General features: G+C 43.2%; 1 protein-coding gene and 2 non-coding genes across 3 annotated transcripts in view; all 3 read left to right on the top strand.

The window, feature by feature from the left end:
• TNPO2 (transportin 2) overlaps positions 1-19,947 on the top strand; it is a 32,340-nt gene extending 12,393 nt beyond the window's left edge. Inside the window, exons 9-25 of the mRNA XM_063120535.1 lie at positions 436-554; positions 1,669-1,729; positions 3,064-3,232; positions 3,796-3,948; positions 4,071-4,296; positions 4,963-5,134; positions 7,025-7,111; positions 7,521-7,628; positions 7,900-8,058; positions 9,456-9,543; positions 10,961-11,059; positions 11,612-11,707; positions 12,285-12,360; positions 13,338-13,437; positions 14,513-14,587; positions 16,284-16,414; positions 17,360-19,947. Of these exons, the coding sequence (XP_062976605.1) occupies positions 436-554; positions 1,669-1,729; positions 3,064-3,232; positions 3,796-3,948; positions 4,071-4,296; positions 4,963-5,134; positions 7,025-7,111; positions 7,521-7,628; positions 7,900-8,058; positions 9,456-9,543; positions 10,961-11,059; positions 11,612-11,707; positions 12,285-12,360; positions 13,338-13,437; positions 14,513-14,587; positions 16,284-16,391 (1,896 nt within the window). The 3' untranslated portion in view covers positions 16,392-16,414; positions 17,360-19,947. The remainder of the gene's footprint in view (positions 1-435; positions 555-1,668; positions 1,730-3,063; positions 3,233-3,795; positions 3,949-4,070; positions 4,297-4,962; positions 5,135-7,024; positions 7,112-7,520; positions 7,629-7,899; positions 8,059-9,455; positions 9,544-10,960; positions 11,060-11,611; positions 11,708-12,284; positions 12,361-13,337; positions 13,438-14,512; positions 14,588-16,283; positions 16,415-17,359) is intronic.
• LOC134397035 (small nucleolar RNA SNORD41) lies at positions 2,675-2,743 on the top strand. The gene has a single exon (XR_010025324.1). It is a non-coding gene; the product is annotated as a small nucleolar RNA SNORD41 (small nucleolar RNA).
• On the top strand, positions 4,695-4,765 carry LOC134397034 (small nucleolar RNA SNORD41). Its single transcript, XR_010025323.1, has one exon. It is a non-coding gene; the product is annotated as a small nucleolar RNA SNORD41 (small nucleolar RNA).
• Positions 19,948-20,049: the final 102 nt, after the last annotated feature.

Below are 20,049 nucleotides of genomic sequence, written 5' to 3'. Positions count from 1 at the left end.
ACCTGTACAAGTTTGCTTGCTCCCCTAGTAATTTTTCTGGCTTCTGTTTCCTATTTCTCCCATCCTGGTAGCCTTTTAATTGAGAAATCTGTCTCGGAGCTGGCTGCCTTGGTTTTGTTTCTCAAGACTATATGTCAAAACTGCTACGAAAACTTGTTGAAGGTGATGGGGAGCTGAATTGGTATGGTTTTTGTCTCGATACCATTCCCTGGTAGTGGGGCTCTGCTGATCCAGTGGGCAGCCTTATACTCTGACTTGCGCAGTGGGTGGTTCATTCCCATGGACTGATGCTGCTGATATGACAGGTCACAACAAAATAAGGCTGCCTTTTGATGTTAAATCGCAACATTCTCTGAGACAAGCACAGCAAATGTGAAGCAAAGGCAGTTGTTTCTGAATCAAAGCTTTACGTTGCTGCTTTTTCCTCCTCCTTAGTACATGTTACAGAGGACCCAGGACAGTGACGAGAATGTAGCACTGGAAGCGTGTGAATTCTGGCTGACCCTGGCTGAACAACCCATCTGCAAGGAGGTGCTATCTTCACACCTGGTGCAGTGAGTAGCTGGACGTCTGAAGTAATGTATCTCATTTTGAGATACATGTTACCAAGACCAGGCTTGCTTTGGTTCTGGGCAGAGGGCAGCATGACTGACATCTTGTTACAAAGGCACAATGGGATGTGGAGGCCCCCTGGGAAATTTTGATTGATTGCTTACATTTGAAGAGTTGTCTTTGAGAGGTTTGGACATCGGGGCACCACAATAGAGAAGATTCTCTCTCTTGTCACATAATGTACTAAAGCTAGTTGGCGACGAGCCTCCTCTCACGATTATAAAGCACAATTGTCATATAGGGAGGCTCTGTAGGGAGAGAAGCTCCTGGAGCTATTTGGGTCCCAAGCTGTTTAGGGCTTTATAGGTAAGCACTAGAACCTTGCATTGGGCTCAGAAGTGAATAGGGTGCCAGTGCAGCTCTTTATAATGAAAACAACATGACACCACCTGGCTGTACTGGTTATAATACTGACTGCTGCATTAAGTTTCTGAGCAGTCTTCTGTGTTAGTCCCACATACAGTGCATTATAGTAATCCAATTGGGAAGTTACCAGAGCATGAACCACTGTGGCCAGACTGTTCCTGGCCAGAACAGTCATAGGAGGTGACATCTCTAGACATCTTCATCGGATTGCTGCTGGATACATGCAGTATGGCTGAGCATAAGACCAGGATGTTCTCTTCAGAGTTGGGACAGAGAAAGGAATTCTAAAATGGCAGTGGCACAGTGGATTGTGGGCTGCCATGAAGTTGCTTTGCATACTTGTTACATGTCTGCAGTCACCTGCTTTGCATTCTTAAATAGGAAGCAGAAAGTTTAGCTTTTTGTGCTGGCTGCAACCTGGGTGTGAGCTTGATCGTGGGTTATAACATACTGTTGGATATGTCTGTTTGCCTGGCAATAAAGTTTTAACACTAAGCAGTGTGTGTTATGATTGCTTACTGCAAGGAAATTTGGGGGCTGGGGGTATTGGAACTGTCAGAAGCTCTCGAAATGCCAACCTCACTTTTTTGTTCTTATTTGGTAATGGTTGACTGCAACGCCTGTTGTGATGTGCGTCGTTTTCACCCCAGGTCCCAGCTGAATCACTCTTTCTCCCCCTTCCCTTGACAGATTGATTCCGATTTTGGTGAACGGAATGAAATATTCTGAAATTGACATCATATTGTTAAAGGTACATTTCTAGCCTCCCAAATAGCTTGGGAGGACTCGGGTGCTTAGTTTCTGGACAATTTCCCTTTTCTGAATTTGTAGTCCTCTTTCACAGTCTTGTTGACTGAGCATAACAAATTAAATTGCTTCTGTGTTGTAACATCTAGGATCTCATTCCTCCTTATGGCACTATTACTGCCGACCATCCTTGCTGGCACAGTGCAAGGTAGGGTGGCTGGTGAATCTACATACCTGAAGCAGTGTCCTTTATTCTCACAACCAGGAGATTGCACCATCTCTTACCCTTCTAATACTTGAAGAGCTTTATTCTTTAAGGTTGCTGGTCTCCTAACAAATTCTTTCTTGCCCCATTCCTATAAAATTGAGCATATCAAGTAGCTATCCAAGCCTTTTTGTTCATTAAGCTATTCATATGCAGTTGGCATCTTGCAATTATTTGTTCTGTATTGAGACTGGAGAGATAGACGTTGCCAGAGTGCAGGGTGCTGGGTCTAGAATTGGAACTTTTCTGTTACTTGATGAGTCATCACATATGTGTTGATGGAGCTTCTCCCTGTCTTTTCCTCCCAAAGGTGTTTCATTAGGTTTATGGATTAGATCAGTTGAGGTCAAACGTCTGCATTCTCTCCTGTCCCCTGTGAACTGGTTTGCATGTAATGACAATCCAGAGTACAAGTTGAGTAGCTTGTTGTTGAATTGTGGGTTGTTGTTACATGCCAACCCTGCACTATGGTTTAACTGGTTTGTTAACCACGAACATCTGAGAGTTCACAACTCAACAACCTTGGTTGTTAATCATTAACCGTCCATAGTGTAGTGTTTGCATGTAACGAAAACCCACAATTCAATAATAGTCCACACTCTGGGTTATCATTACTTCTGAACAAGGCCTTTGTTTTCTATCAGCATGGACATGTAGTAAGTAAATGGCCAAGCAAATGTGTTCATGGAAGTGATGCATAACCTTCAACCTGACAACCATGATGGTTTGTTGTATTCATACTGTCTGATCCATGGAAGCATGGCCTGAAAGGTCGAGAGAGGCTTGGAGGTTTACCTCTTTCTGTCGGGTTTAAGTCAGCTTTGGGTGGCTTTGATCACATGATTCTCACCCCACAAGAACAAAGGGCTGAAAAGGAAAATGACGTTCATGGTCTTGCTTGTTTCTTACACAAATGTACCCCGCAGAGAGTAATTATTCAGGTTTGGGGGAATAGTTCATCCCCTGTATTAGACAGATGACTGAAATACTGTACTGTTTTGCAAGGTATCACTTTGCTAGAAGGGAAGGCTCCCTTCCAAATGGGATTCCATATGTTCTCCCCTCAATTGCAGGGTGACGTGGAAGAGGATGAAGCCATCCCTGACAGTGAGCAGGATATCAAACCGCGTTTCCACAAATCACGCACAGTTACCCTGCAGCATGAAGAGGAACGGCTGCAGGACGATGAAGATGGAGAGGATGAGGATGATGACGACGACACACTCTCTGACTGGAACCTCAGTGCGTATAGAATTGTTATACTCTAGGGATTGATAAGAGCCAAGAATGAGGCTGTCAGGAGCCAGTTGTGTGGGGCTTTATGCATGTCCTATCTTGATAGTATCTCCAGGGGCAGGTGAAGAGTGTCCCACAGTTTGTCCATTTTAGCAGACTTTGACTAGTGTAACTGCAGTCCTGTGTATGTGAAATAGTTTCATGTTTTTGCCAGTCAGCTGATTTTCTATAGTACAGTTGGAAAAGAGCTAAATGTAGGAAATAAGTTTTAATTTTCCTGTGAATCAGTTGGTGCTCTCCCATATGACTATGTTTTCTACTTTTCACTGCCTAATTCATTTTCCATAACTTTTGGGGACATTGGGGATGAAATACAGACCACATGTGCTTATTCAGTGGAGGCGTTGGGGTTGTAGATCTCAAGGTTCTCCTACCACTGTAGAGACTGCCTTGCAGATATATCCTAAAAACATGCACCTTTTCCCTTCTTTTTGCTGCCGTGAAAGGGTCCCTGTCCTCAGAGCTTGTTCCATGCGATTTCTTCCTCATGGCCCCATCTTTTTTTACAGGGAAGTGTTCTGCTGCAGCTCTTGATGTTTTGGCCAATGTCTTCAGAGATGAGCTCCTCCCACACCTGCTCCCACTACTCAAAGGGTTGCTCTTCCACCCTGAGTGGGTCATCAAGGAGTCGGGAATCCTTGTCCTAGGGGCCATTGCTGAAGGTAAATCCTAACTAGGAGTCTGCTTCTGCTGAGAAGTGGAGGCGCAAGCAGTCATTGGCAGTCTTAGTGGGTTCTTTTGGTATGCCCAGATAGGGTGCTGAGCACGTATTTTGCATTTCTAGGCTGCATGCAGGGCATGGTTCCCTACCTCCCCGAGCTGATTCCCCACTTGATCCAATGTCTCTCTGACAAGAAGGCCCTAGTGCGTTCCATTGCCTGCTGGACCCTGAGCCGCTACGCCCACTGGGTTGTGAGCCAACCCCCAGACATGTATCTCAAGCCTCTGATGACAGAGCTGCTCAAGAGGATTCTGGACAGCAACAAGAGAGTGCAGGAAGCTGCTTGCAGGTAAGCTGCTTGTGGCATAATTTCAGTTGATGAGCTTCTGAACAAATGTGTAAATTGCAGCATTGGATGGCTTTCTGACTCATTGGCTTGAAAATATCTACCTTCTGTTGGTTCCTTGCCACCTACAGCCATGTTCTTCAACTTGAAAATGTTTCCCCAAATGCTGTTGCTTTTGCCAGAACTGTGGCCCATCATGATTATGCATTGGGGTTGGGCAGCACCAAGCAATGAAGCTGTGCCTAGCTAGAGCAGGTATAATATGAGAAAATTAAGAGGGCTGTGTGTGCGCGCATGCATACACTTTAAGATACATTGTTTCTATAAGCTAGAACTAAATCAGATTCTTTAGTCTCTGAGCTACAGACCTACTCCTCTGTCTTGCACCTAAAAGGCTTTCTTTGGATATGATGATGAACTTGAAGTTTGAGCTCTACAGTGATGGGTCATGTATTCATACTGTTTGATCCAAAGAAATGCCCTGATACTTCAGATCAAAGGTGGCACTTAAGGTTGTAGCTGACTCTTGTGCAGTGAAACTGATCTCTTCAGTTTGCAGGAGATTAGAAGTTAGTTAGGTATCTCTGAATTTCTTTCCCCCCGTTTCCTGGTGCTGCTCTTCTATTGGTCCGTGCCCACCATTTGTTCTCTTGTAACTTTTAATTTCAGTGCATTTGCCACCCTCGAGGAAGAGGCCTGCACAGAACTGGTCCCGTATCTCAGCTTCATTCTGGATACTTTGGTTTTTGCATTTGGAAAATATCAGCACAAGAACCTGCTAATCTTGTATGATGCAATTGGCACCCTGGCGGATTCTGTTGGGCACCACCTCAACCAGCCGGTTCGTGCATTCTTTTTTTTGGCATTGGCAGTGGAAATTGCTAGCATTTAATAACCATAAATGGCTGTGTCCTCTCTTTACCTTTTCTCATTTGGATGAAATACTTTCAATACAAGCTTATATTCTAACTCTTGAATATAGGGAAATCCAGAATATAATCTTCCCCCCTTTTAAATAGTGCGGTGTTGGGTACAAAAGACCACCTACGCCTAACCCCTTTTCCTTAAGGCTGAAATCTATCAGTTATGTGTACACCGTATGTAATCCCCCTTCATCATAACTTCTCATGGTGAGGTGTCCCATGCTGATGTGTCTCCTCAATTTGAACAATAGTAAAACCTGTTTCCTTGATGCTAAAATTCTACAAATGGAATTTCTAAAGAAGAGAAGCCCAAGAATGTTAAGTTCATGGTTGTTGAGATTGCAAAGGGAAGAGTTGGGAAATTTCCTATTGACTGGAAGAGCGTGATGAGGAGGGGACAAAAGCCCCATGGAAGACGACATGCTTTGCATGCAGAAAATCCCACACGCAATTGTGGCATCTTCAACTAAAGGCTGTCAAGTATTGGGGCTGGGGAAAATCTGTCAATGGCTCGCCAGAGTTTTGGGTAGAGTACACTATATATTTGTCTCGATGGACTGGTGGTCCGACTCAGTATAAGTCATGTATGATAGATGAGGCATGTATGATTTTTATGTTCATGTATGGTAGATAACTGTTAACTTCTACTTGCTAGACCCATTTCTGGACAGCTGTTCAGTTCTGTTTTATTTTACATATTTTTGTTTGCAACTTACAGAACTAGGGTGCTTTGGTGTGAGCTGTAACTTCCTGAAATAAAGGACATCAGTTATTTCTATAGTGTCTTAGTATTGTACAAGTGAAAATGATGACAGTTTTCTGGGAACTGTGTTATCAAGAAAACTTGGCCTCTACCATTAAGGTAGAATATTGCAAACACCCTTAGAATATTGTGTACAATTTTAATTGTCTCATTTTAAAAAGGATATTGTAGAGCTGGAAAAGGTGCAGAAAAGGTAACCAAACTGGTCAAGGAGCTGGAGCAAACCTTTTATGTAGAGAGGTTACATCTGAGGCTTTTTAGTTTAGAAAAAATGTGAGCATGGAGGGATATGATAGAGGTATGTAAAATAATGCATGATGTAGAACCCAGAGTCATCACGTGAAGCTGATGCGAGGTATAGGACAGATTAAACATTATAGCATAAAGTTAAACTATGGGATTCAGTACTGCATGATGTAGTGATTACCACCAACCTGGACAGCTTTAAAAGACAAATTTATGGAGGACAAGGTTCTGAATGGCTACTGGTCCTGATGGCTATGTATTACCTCCAGTATGCCTCCATATGCCAGTTGATGGGGAACATGGAAGATGCTTTTGCATTCATTTCCATTGTGGGCTTCCCATAGGCATCTGTTTAGCCACTGTGGGAACAGAATGCTGGAGTAGTCAGGCCTTTGGTCTGATCCATCACAGGTCTGATCATATTCTTTCTTTATCATATTTGGTCACTGTGTTTATAAAGCCCCAATCAATCCCTTGCAGTTCCAAAGGCCCAAAGTAACTTTTGCTGTCTGATACACATTTGGGTTTCTGTGAAATGAAAAGCAGGGTGGTTTGATGCATTCACAAGTCTGGAAAAGAACATGAACAATATTCATGTTCAGTGGCATTCTACAAGAAATACTGCCCTGAGCTCCTCCGAGCCCAGAAACAGCGATGACCAATTAAAGTACAGGACATTCGAATTCTGAAGCTACGTGTTGAATGTTTTTCAGTTCTGAAGTTTTCTGGGCTGATTTTGGTGGTGTATTGGAAGCAGTTGGGACTGAAATGTGGTTAGAACTGGTCTCCTCTTCCCTAGGAATATATCCAAAAACTGATGCCCCCGCTGATCCAGAAGTGGAATGAGCTGAAGGATGAGGACAAGGATCTCTTCCCTCTCTTAGAGGTGAGTGGCCAGCCATTATTAATTTGTGGGGGCTCCAATACTTCCATTTGAAAACGTTTAGCCCTACAGTGGATGAGGGCCATGCTTGTTTGATACTAAAGCAGTGATTTTCTGCTGTGTGATAGGAAATTAATTCATTAGGAATGAGCTGAAACATTACTGGTGCATGTTGAGTAGTATAGGCTGTCTTTGTCTTTGCCTATGAGTCCTATTGCCCTGCAGGCTATTTGGCCCTTGATACAGCACTCTAACCACTTCAAAGAAAGCAAATGCCATGTTCATGTTCCTTTTACGATTGGGCTCAGTGACCTGTGTTAAATGGTTTCTATGAAGGATAATGGCAAGGAAAGGCATGTGCCAGATGGTCCTCCATGCATGTATTTTGAGACACTGTGTTTTCTTTCTACAGTGCTTGTCATCCGTAGCAACTGCTCTCCAAAGTGGCTTCCTTCCATACTGTGAACCTGTCTACCAGCGCTGTGTGACACTTGTGCAGAAGACCCTTGCCCAAGCCATGGTATGACAGGCTTGTGTCTGGGACAAAATTGCCAACTGTTAATACTGGGGATGATATTTGGGGAAGTCAGCCAGAGCCAGGAATAATTGTAGCCAACCTCAGTCATATGGATTCCTTGATCTACTACACAATTGAATCTAAACCTCCCAGTCTGTTGCTTTTAATAGCACAGCTATTCTGTTCAACATGTGGCTCAGTGGATCTTGCTGTAATCTTGTTGAGGTTTCATATTTTCTTTGAAGTAAATGATTCTCTGTTCTCCAATTTACAGATGTATAGTCAACACCCTGATCAATATGAGGCTCCTGACAAAGACTTCATGATTGTTGCTCTTGACCTGCTGAGTGGTTTGGCTGAAGGTCTAGGATGCCATGTGGAGCAGCTTGTGGCTCGGAGCAATATCATGACTTTGCTGTTCCAGTGCATGCAGGTGAGTGAGGGAGTCTCATGTTGAGTGTGGGGCTGTGTAGGCCAGAATGTAGCTGAGAAATCACAGGATCTCAGAGCTTAGCTTCTGAGGTACTTCTGCAATTTGGATAGCAAGCCTGTGGATATGGGGTGTCTGATGTCAGTAAATCTTTTAATACCACTGCATATTAATGACTAAGCAAGCTGGAGAAGGAAGAGCTAGAAGGAACTACAATACGATGAATATAGAGTTGGCTTACAAAAGCACTCACTGATCATTGCACCCATGTCATTGAGAAAGAAGTATGTTGAATAATTTTAGGAGACATGGTGAAACTGTTCTACGTGTGCTGTTTTTAATGACTTGCATGTGAAAACAAGAAGCATCTCATGAAAATTGAGTGCAGATACTTTGGAAGATTTAAATACAGCAGGAAAATTCTGAAAATACGCTGGACTCAAGAACCTGTACTTCAGTAGAGAACCTTTAGTATTCCAGAAAAGAAACAGAAAACTGGTTTAGAACCACCAAACAAAGCTGCTGAGTAGGTTGGGAGGACAGTATATTGAAAAGTAAGAGAAATAGAGAAGGGAAGAAGAGTTCATTTATTTTTGCTGTGTGGAAATTCTCAGTTGGTGAAAAGAGTACAGGAAGTAACTGAACCTGATAGGGAACCAGAACAGTGATAGAACAAGTGGAGAAAATAAAGTAGAAATAGATGTAGCAGAAACTAGAATAATAATAAGGTAATTTGAAAGCGTTTACAGAGACTCGCAGAATTGCGGGTCTCTATATAGATAATGGGATTTCTTCCAAATTTAGTCAAACTTTTACTATGCACATATCAAAGTAAGGTTTGATGTGTTTAGAACTACCCAAACAAAGATGCTGAGTAGGTTGGGAGGACAGTGTATGGAACAGTAAGAGAGATTTTAATGCATTTGAGGTTGTAAGAAGTGACTCATATGAGAAAAGTGCAGCAGTTGCAGGGTTTCCCTGACTAAGAGCCTCCTGTTATCCCAGGAGCAGGTCTTGAACAGAGCCAGCAGTGGCAAGACCTATTCCCAGTTTTTGGGGGACAGGTTGGTTCCATTAATAGCCAGATTGCATAACATCTGCACAAGGCTCTTTCATAATACTGTGAATAGGCAAGGATCATTTATTTGCGTCTTCAGTGAGGAACTTGTTGGCTGCAAGCTCATAGGGAGAATTGGATGGTGGATAAATCCTCATACATGGCTTCATTTAACGTCCTGGATCTTGTGCTTTGTTCTCCTTCCATCACTTAAGAAACTGAACATTTGCTATAATGCCAAAATTTATAGGGCTCACTGCCCTATAAAGGTAGCAGTGCACAGTACTGTGCAAGGTAGCATGCACAGTACTGGTTCCTCTAATCTTTCTTGCTCTCCTTGTAGGACACCATGCCAGAGGTTCGGCAGAGCTCCTTTGCACTCCTAGGAGACCTTACTAAAGCCTGTTTCATGCATGTCAAGCCATGCATCGGTAGGTACCTATTGGATTCTTGCTGTTTCTTGACACAACAGTAGTGGTCTTTGATACTGATCCAGTTGTTTAACTCATGAATTGCCAGGGTACAGTGGGAGGAAGTGAGCGGGCTGCCTCCCTTGCATTTGTCATTTCCACTTTACATCCATTCCTGGGTTGTTGTCGTGGCATGCAAACCCGGCACTCTGGTTTATTTAGGGCTAAACAATCCAAAGTTTTAACCCAACAACAAAGCATAGGTGAGCCACAGCTAACTATGGGTTATTTATCCCATAGTTAGCTGTTAACGTGTGAGCCAGGTCACTGTTTAATCTAAAAGCAGGAAGGGGCACTAAGATAACTGCTAACTTTGATTGGTGTGGGGTGAGAAAAGCACTACGTTACTAGCAACAAGTTGTATCCTGTTAGCGTCCCTCCACTGATGGAATGGTCTTTGATCCAGCAAAGGCGTCTGTCCATGGAATGGGGTGGGAGGTAATTTGGGGCTGTTCCCCCTTTCCTCTGAGGCTGTGCTCTGGAGGGTTGTGAGGCCCTTTGGAACAGCATGGGAAGTGGCATTGGGGACTGTAGGAGGAAGGGGTAATAGCTGAAAAGATGATGGATCAAAAAGCCTTCCTTCTGTGGAAGGATGCCAATTAGGTACAACCCACTGTCAACAGCTATCAAGCGTAATCTTGAGGAAAGGAATGTATCTTGCCTTGGTTTCCTTTTTTGAAAAACGCAACTTCCTTCAAGGGTTTCTTTTTCCATTTGTAACTTTTTCTAGAAACAACAGGTTGTTTTTCTTCATTCGCTTTGTTTTGCTGTTGTTATTGAGACATGCTGACAGTGATACTCAAGCTTGCTTTCTCTAGGAGGTTTCCATCTTTTAAACTGTTACTGTAGTACCTCAGTTAGCCTTGGATAAGGAATGACTATGACATACTAGAGTTTTGGCTAATTGATCTTGTATGTGACTGGATGTGTTAGGTGCTGTCGGGCTGCTGCATTCAAGAGAGTTGAGGTGATTGAGATTTGAGTATTGCTATACAAGTGCTGGGAATTCATGGACCAAATTCCAAGGACTGTGAACATGTTTCTTTCACAGTTTGGTTTTGAATGCAGTGTCATTGTTTTGCTGTGGTCCATTACAACTAAGGTCTACGGGCTCTTAAAATAAAAAGCGATGTGTTTCTTCCAGTGTCTCTAGGCGAAAAATGTGGATTTTGGATTCTGGCACAGCTGTCTAACTAACCTGAATTTGAAAGAGATCTTATGCTATAGTTAAATAGGTTACTACCTCTTCTGCCTGTACAAAGCCATTTCTATAGCGCTTTGATCTTTTGGGGGGTTGCCATTATAAGGGCGTGTTCCATTCTTTAATGTTCCTTGCCATGGTGCTAGTCAGTCCTGACTAAATATTTTTCTTCCTCAGCTGAATTCATGCCCATCCTAGGGACCAACCTGAATCCGGAATTCATTTCTGTGTGCAATAATGCCACCTGGGCTATTGGAGAAATCTGCATGCAGATGGGTAAGTGTACCAGGATCCCACAGAAACATGAATGCTTAGCCTTGTGCTACCATGCCACTTGATAGTGACACCCTCTTCAGGCTCTTTACGGGAGATGAATGTGTTTCAGCATGTTAAAATTGGTAGACTTGCTGCTTAGGTCATTTATGCCTAAATGGTGGCTGTATTACAGCTTAGTTTCTTGAGTTTCTATGACTGCCCTCACTCTTGAATTCCTTAATTGTTAGGAGACTTTCTAGTGAGGGCCACAAAATATTTTAGTAATGGCATCTAACTGTAATTTGCTACTAATTATGACCTGGAAAGCCGGGGTTTTTCCTTTCCCAGTATATTGTATATGATTTTATTGCTTCCTACTTGACTCTCAAGACTGACACAGGCTCTTCTTGACTTCCATCAGGTTGTGAGCCAGCAAATGAAAGCTCAATTTTGTTCCTCTTTTGGGTGAGGGATTGTGTGGAAGAAAGCAGGGTATTATAGGTAGAAATTGAAGGTTGAGATCCAGGCTCTTGGGGCTATGCATGGTTCAACTGATCAGTTCCTCCTTATCAGGGGCTGAAATGCAACCGTATGTGCAGATGGTCCTGAATAACCTCGTGGAGATCATCAACCGGCCAAACACCCCTAAAACACTACTGGAGAATACAGGTGAGGTGGAATCCTGGTTCTTGTATGAATTGCATTCCTTTTTGCTGTCCTTGTGCTTTCATGGTTAATTACCAGTCTGCAGATAAAGGTTTTGTGAGCACCTTTTCACAGCATCTGCTTTGGAAATGGGATTTGGCCTTATTTATGCTGGAGCGTATGATCCAATGTACAGAAATGAATTTCAATCTTGTGGTTCTGTGGCTGTTCCTCCACTAACACTGCACTGAATAATTACAAGCAGTCTACATGTTTCCATTGCTCTGTTGAGAGTTCTATGGAAACCTTGTTCCTGGATCAAATATCTCGTTTTCTTTCCTGGAAGCCTCTGCTGCCCTTTTCTGCACACAGCAGTTAACAAACGTGGCTCTTGAGTACTGATAACTTTGTTCCACTGTTTACTTTCTACCCATTCTAACAGTTTTTACTACTGCACTCTGCTCTTTAGCACTATGTGGCCTAGATTTTGTGTTACCATATGCCCCTTTTCAATCCTACCTACCAGTCTCTTGATGCTGCAGAACTGACAAGGCTGTTGCTTTGTGCAGTTGTGACAGGCTTGTTTCTCTCCCCTTTCTAGCCATCACGATTGGACGCTTGGGTTACGTCTGCCCTCAGGAGGTGGCACCGATGCTGCAGCAGTTTATCAGACCTTGGTTAGTGTTTATACCGAGACAGGCGGCATGGCCTTTTGGCCTTACTTTGCAGGAGATGGCTTGCCAGGGCCTCCCTCTCAACCTGTCAGGCACTCAGACTTCATTCTAGAAAGAGTAGATGTGCATCTTGGGGCATTTCTGCTCAATTGGTTATGTCCAGTAGATGCATAATTATCTCCCAGTGTCATCCCTAAAGGTTGTCCTTCTTTTGGAGGGGTACCATGTGTTTATGAGCATTGTGTACAATACGTTTTACTTGAAAGAATGTGATGCGTATAGTGCATCTGTTGCTACTGTACTTACCCAAGGATCATGGGTAACCACTGGATGTTCCTTGTGATGTTAGTTAATGACAGACAGCAGAGCTCTTCCCATACGTTCTGCTTACCTCTTGTTCCTGCCCAATGCCTACCAATTCTGGACAGCTACATGTTCCATACTCTGGTTGTACAGTGGGGGGCAATTGCTCATCCAGCAATGTTTTTTTAATGCAAAGTATGAAATGCTTTGAACGTTATACTTTTTCTTATTGTATGGGGAGGCCCTAAAATATAGTTGATGGCATTTAATTTGTTCTGCTTTCTGCTGCCTAAGTATTTGGCTCTTCGATTATTTGAAGGTGCTGATTGGGAGAGATTTGTGGCCTAACTCCCAACGAATGATCTGAGTTTAAATTATATCTGAAACACCCACGAAGGAGTGTTCTGATTGAGTGCAGGCACGTAAAAGCTTGTTCAGTAGAAGAGCACACAGTGGGCAGAACTGATGAGAGAAATAATCCAAAACTTGGCTCTTCAGTAAATCTTGGTCCTTGTCATGTTTGTGTAGTTTGTCTCTGATGAAAATGCTAAGCTAGATCTTCTTCTGTTCTTTCTTCATATTATTGCATGGGTTTGGAGGAAGGAGGTGGGGGACAGTATAGTGTGTCTGCTCTTCCCTGCCTCTTTAACGTGGCGAATGTACGCTCTGCCCCATAGGTGTACATCCCTAAGGAACATCCGTGATAATGAAGAGAAGGACTCTGCCTTCCGTGGCATCTGTATGATGATTGGGGTAAACCCTGGTGGAGTTGTTCAGGTAATTATGCTGTGATGTTTTCAGATGTTCGTGAGTGGTTGTGTTTATTAGCCCATGGGAACGCAACTGGAAGGAGAAATCAGTGGTTCTATTAGTGTTTTGGAGTAAATCGTTGGGACAATTCAATCTTCGGTTGCTGAGATTGACAGAGAAACAGGCTTAAAACAAAGAAAATGGAAGTACTTCAAAGTAACCTGTGTATTTGTGACAGGCTAATACGATAAAGGATTAGACAAATACATGAAGAATAGATTGTCAGTAACTGCTAGCCATTAGAGCCAGAAGAACAACTTGTGTATTTAAAGTTGATAAACTTTGCTACCAGAGTTTATCCAGCTGGAGCTGGAGATTTTTATCATACTGTTCACAAACATGTTAACATCCGTTCTGGCCACAGTTATTATAATAATGAGCTGGAGAGACACATCGGCTGTATAGGTATGATAGTTCTTAGCTCCTTTATTTATAGTGTCCAGTCTTTTGCTTATCTTCCTGTTTGTTGCATATTCTCTGAACTATTATCTGACTATACAGCATAAGTAGCTTATTGTGGTTTTGTCTCCCTCCCTTGCTGAGCTGAAGCACCAGCACTCTACTTTAGATTAGAATAGCCTTGCCCGGTCTGGTGCCCTCAAGATGTTTTTGACTTCAACTCCCATCAGCTCCAGCCAGCATGACTAATGGTCAGGAATCCTGGGAGTTGTAGCCCAAAACATGTGGAGGGCACTAAATTGGGAAAGGCTGGATTTAGAAGCAGAGGCTACTAATCGTCCTGTACTGCTCACAATTTGATTTCTTTAGACCTCCTTGATTACTTTTTTTTTTTTTTAGGCAGCAAGTATTGTCAGATACACAATAATGGGGAGAGAACTAACTAATGAAAAGCTGTATTCATAAATTTTGCAGTGTAACATAAGGTCAACCTTTAGCAGTCTTCCTTAGCATGATACTGGTTAGGTTTCTGGGGTGCAGTTCATTTTCAGGCCCTATGCTGATATAGAATGGTAGGAAATCTGATTTGTATTGTGTTGGGATCTGTATTGAATTTTTCTTAAGAATTCTCATCCTTCTGTAGGATTTTATTTTCTTCTGTGATGCTGTTGCTTCCTGGGTGAGCCCAAAGGATGACCTGAGGGACATGTTTTATAAGGTATGGCAGTCTTGCTGTTTGTGGGGCACTTCTGGATTCTTTGTTGCTCTTGGATGCAGCAGTGGCCAGAAGTGCCTTTTACCAATTCTATCTGCTTTGCTGACTGTGAGGATGTAAAGAGTAGTTTAGCCTGTAGGTAACTCGGGCAAGAAGTACTGTGATTAGGCACCTCTCCGAGTGGGGCTGCCCTTGAAGACAATCTGGGAACTTCTGTTAGTCTAAAATGCTGCTGGACTGGTAGCTGGGTCCAAGCAGAATGGGCCATATTGTGCCAGTTTTGTGTGCACCTCACTGGCTGCCAATTTTGTTTACAGACTCAATTATAAAGGTGCCACTTTAACCTTTAAAGTCTTAAATGTTCTGGGATCAGGATATCTTAGGAATCTCCTTCTATAGGAACGTGCTCAACTTCTAAGGCCTCTTTGGCTGTCCCTGTCTGACAGGTTTGGTTAGTTGAAATGAGGGAAAGGGCCTTTTTCCATCACGGTACCCATATTATGGAATACTTTCCCCAGCGAGGTTCATCTGGCCCCCTCAATACCCATTTAAAAGCAGTCTCTTGGAGGGCATTTTTAAAGCTTCCCTCTGTTTTTTGTGCTCTATTTTTGTTGATTATTGATTAGAAATGCAAATTAATGTAACACAAATTTAACTGGCATTTCACAGTAGAGATGAGGTACAGATTCCAGCTATTATCAAGTGAGTAAATCATTAATGATTTTCTAGATCCATTTCTATGGGGTTTCAGGCCTGGTTTTGGAATTACAACTGCCTTGGTTACCCTGTGAAATGACCACCATCAAGAAGAGGATAAGGGGGTCTTGTTGATTCTCTTAGACCTCTCAGTGGCTTTCAATCCCATGAATCATGATATCTTTTTAGATAGGCTATCTGAGTTGGGTGGTAGGGGTACTTGCTTTGCAGTGGTTTCAGTCCAACTACACAGGCAATTTCAGAAGTTAATGCTAGGGGATTACTGCCTGACCTCTTGGCAATTATACTTTTTGGGTCCTGCAGGTTTCCATTGTATTCCTCATGCTGTTTAGCAACTACATGAAAACACCATCTAGGGATATGGGCTAGGATGTCATCAATATGTTGATGACACCCAGCTCTTTCTTTCATCAAATTCTGACGAGGAAGTAGGTATTCTGAATCAGTGTCTAGATATGGTAATGGACTGATTCAGGGCCAATACTTCTGAGATTCAATCCAGACAAGACCGAGGTTCTGTTGGTGGATGATTCATACAGTCCGCTAAGTGGTAATCCACCTGTTTTGAAGAGGGTAGCACTTCCCCTAAAGGATCAGGTGTGCACTTGAGGAAACTTCAGTTGGTCCAAAACAGGGCAGCAATTGGGACTGGACGATTTGACCATATTGTGATAATACTCTGTCAGATGTACTGACATCCAGTCCATTTCTGTACACCTACCTAATTCCTGAGGTCCTCTTTGTTCCTGCCAAATGAAATGAGGAAAAGATGCCTTAGCCAGTAGCAACCCTGATTGTGAAATGCCCTCCCCAGAGAGGCTTGAACAAGTTGCCCACTACTGGCAGAGAGACTAAAGCCAGGGATCCCAGGCTCTCTTTTCAAGCTTCTGGAGGCTAGAGTTTATAAACAACTGTGTGTGTGCGCACGTAAATGTAATGAGGTCACTTACTTCCATCTATTCCATCTCTTCTTCCTTTTCAGATTCTCCATGGCTTCAAAGATCAAGTTGGGGAAGAGAACTGGCAGCAGTTCTCTGAGCAATTTCCCCCACTTCTGAAGGAGAGACTTGCTGCATTCTATGGGGTCTAGGCGAAGCAGCAAAATTGTACTCGGTGAGTCCCTAGCATGGAAAATAGCATTACATTCCAAGAATCAAATGAGGGGAGAAAAAAATGGGGCAACGGAGGAAAAGTCCTAAGAAAGGAGCAGAGCTATTAAGGGGAGAGACTAGGGAGGAAGGGGTGAGTTGGATGTTGGCAGCCATTGGGGGGAAAAGAGGTAGACCAAGGCCTCATCTACGCCAAGCAGGATATTGCACTATGAAAGTCGTATATAAAAAACAGGAGCCACACCAAGCAGGATATAGTGGTATGAAAGCAGTATATGGTCTGTGTCAATGGGCCCCAACAGTTCTCAGTGCACTTCAATACCGCTATAAAGCAGTAGTGTGGCTCCCGCCTTTTATATACTGCTTTCATACCACTTTCATAGTGGAATATCTACTTGGTGTAGACGAGGCCCAATTCTACCTAATTGTCATCTTCTCTGTGATTCTGCTTCAGTGCATTTGACACTGAGCAGAGACTCACAAAAAATGGGATTGTGAAACATGCAATGGATTTCCTGAATAGGAATCATCTCGTTGTCCATGAGGTGTCTCAGAAGATGTTGCAAAAAGGAACCTTTTGCTGTGGCATGTGTAGGGAGACGGCAGTGCAGGGGAGCACAAGTTAACCCAACCATAATTCCTCTCCTTTCTGCTGATGATCAAGATCCAGCCCTTTCATATTAACATTTGTAGTGTGTTGGTGAAGGAATGCATTAATGGAGTTCAAAATCCATCCTACTCTATAACCTTGATCTGACTCAGCTGCAGAGTTGTGGTTAGCAGTGACTATGCCTTGTAGTATAAGCAGAATCCTGCAGAGTCACTAGTCAGACTGCCTGAGGACTCCTAGGCACTGTGGACGGGGGCAGGGGTTTCAAGCTTGTGGCTTGAGTGTCCTCTACTGGCTATCTTGTTTCTTCTTAATACTAATTATCTTTTCTTTCCTCAGGTTCCTGTGTGCGCTGGGATGGATACTGGGAACTCGTCCACAACCCAGTGTTGCAGATCCCTGTTAATGGGGGGTTAGGGAGGACGGGAAGAGCATTGTGGGACATAAAATGACTTCGCTCCCCATCTCCTGAAATTTACAAAGTTGGGGGGAGGGTGGGCCTCCGTGACCAATTTAAACAAAAACCAGGGTATCTCACTGGCGGAAGGAAAGGTCTCTTTACTCCGAGGCCATCGTTGGTGGAATGGGGTGGGGTGGGTCTCGGCCCTGGGCTGAGAAGGGGGAGCAATCTTAAACTGCAACACTCTTGAGAAGGGGATCTAACTAGGGGCCATCATAAAGGACTAGCTAATAATAATAAATAAAGAATAGGGTTTAAGATGTTAAAACAGGATTAAAAGCTATAATGGTTTAAAACCAGCTGATGAAGAGGGAAGGGTTAAAACTCAAGCCAAGGGGGTTATACTACTGTATATTTCCAGTCACCGGTGTTCAAGAGATCAGCTATTCTTCACCTTTTCAAGACTGCATGGTGACCAAGAAGTAGACTAGCGAATCTGTGAGTAGCCCATAATGACTAAGTGTAAGCATTTTCATCTAGGAATCTTAAGGAAACCCACAAACCCTTTTTGCCATAGTTGCCATGGCACTGTGTGCTGGTTGTGATGCTCAGAGCAAAGGCAGCCTCTGACCTTGTGGGGACCTGCCAGCCATATAGGGAGCAGTCCTTATCATAAGAAATACTGTTGGAGAAGCATGTCTCTATTTTTTAAGAAGATGCCACAGTGCAATGATTCTGTTACCCTGTTGTTCAGCTGTTACTTTGTGACACTGCTATTACATTACTTCAGCTGTAGGAGGCAGGAGAGAGCAAGGAGGGAAACTGCATTCCATCTGGGAATGATTCTGCATGGGCCAAAGGTGGGCAGAAGACCGTGTGTGCTTGATTCTTGGATGGCACATGATAACTGGTGTCCTGTGCTCTTGGGGCCAGAGTGGCATTTGTTCATAACGGGAACTTATACTTTCTGTCTTAAGGGAGTTCTATGCCACATTCACCACTTTGGTTAACAAAAGGAGCAGTAAACATAACTAAGTGTAGAGGAATTAATAAACTAGAGCCCCTCCATGCATGGCCAGTGGAAGCTTGAAGCTTTTGCTGCATGTTTAGTGGAGTTGCTGTCTTAAGGAATTCTCATTAGACCCAAATTGGTTTAGTCCCTGGAAACGCAACCTGGAGTTTGCTGAATACATTTGACTTAGTGAAGCCATAGCTTTTTAATAGTAAATGGAGAGGATGTGAAGTAGAAGCAAACCTGTTTTCCCAAAGGCAGCTAGGACATGAGCAGGAAGGGAGTACTGCTTCATCTGACGAGAGCAGCGTTTGGGAAGTGGGGAGTGCTGAGGTGGGGCTGAAGACATCAGGAATATTCTGTAGAGTCAACATAGAGCTTGTCCATGGACACGTTTGTGAACAGGCAGCATGTGGAGGAAGAAGAGAACAGTGAGCAGAGCTACATCTCCCAGCTTCTCCTGAGCAGATCCCCTTGGAACTTCGGCAGCAACAGGATTGGTTACCAGACAACTGGGTTGTCTGCATTGCTCTGGTGGTGGTAGACAAAGTGGTGGGACTACTTAGATATGAAAGAACAGATACCTGATGGAGGATGGACGTCCCTTTTCTGGGTTAAGGAGATGCTCTTTTGACAGCAATTGATGGTGACACTCTGGGTACTGTGGGGTGAATTTTTGAAAGTGTATTTGTGAGATTGCTCAGTAACTTAAACTTCACTGATATCGCCTCCCCATTTTTCTTTCCATCTCTGGCCTCTTTCACATGTGACAATACCTGCAGCTCTTGGAGCTTTGTCGTAGAACTTGCTGGGGCATTACTGTACAGGCCTTGAGGCCTGGACCTCTTTAGCTTGGAGAGAGCACACATCCAAGTGAGAGCTGCTGTTCTGATCCTTGGATCTGATTGCTGGGGGTCACCCCTGCAGTCTTCTGGGTTAGCTGGTTTAAGGAAATGAAAATAAACTTGCAAATGCATTCCTGAATTCGTATTTTTAATAGTGTGGAACTTGAGCAGGTCTCTGGAAGCAATCAGCTAGTTCTTTGCATTTTAATGGTTTTATTACAAGTGTTCCCTCTTGTGCCTCACTCTCAACTTCCTCTATTCTGAGAGGGGGGAAAGCAGAGGGTTCTGTTTGAGCAGCAATTTGTTTTTAAACACATGGGCAAGAAATGTGCACAGATAACAGGTGGAGTCCTGGCTTGTGCTCCTAAATTACATGCCCAGAAATATAGAAAGAAGGCTGTGAACTCTTCATTCATCCAGTGAAGTTTAAGCTACTTGGCCTGACTGCCTCTTGAAATGGAATTTGTCTTTTGTACAAGTGCTTCTAGTATTGCCTCCTGTTTGTTAATCCTGGATTTGTATATTTGTAAATGTGCCGTAATGTTTCCAATGGTGGAACTGCAGTGTACCTAGTGTTGAAGCAGCTGCTTGCACCTTGCTCAAATGAGATTTTTCTCATTTTATGTATAATTTTTTTTTGTCAACTAAAAAAAAAAATCTTGTGACTCCAGTTTCCATGTTTTTGGCCAGTTTCTTTTATTTAACTTGAATCATTTGTATTATATTTTCCAATATAATTGACTAAAAGATTTGACTAGACTGAGGAGCCCTC

Source organism: Elgaria multicarinata, chromosome 3 (genome assembly GCF_023053635.1).
Source record: "Elgaria multicarinata webbii isolate HBS135686 ecotype San Diego chromosome 3, rElgMul1.1.pri, whole genome shotgun sequence".
Classification (NCBI taxonomy): Eukaryota; Metazoa; Chordata; class Lepidosauria; order Squamata; family Anguidae; genus Elgaria; species Elgaria multicarinata.
Note: the sequence above shows the minus strand (reverse complement) of the source record. Positions and strands in the feature narration are given on the sequence as shown.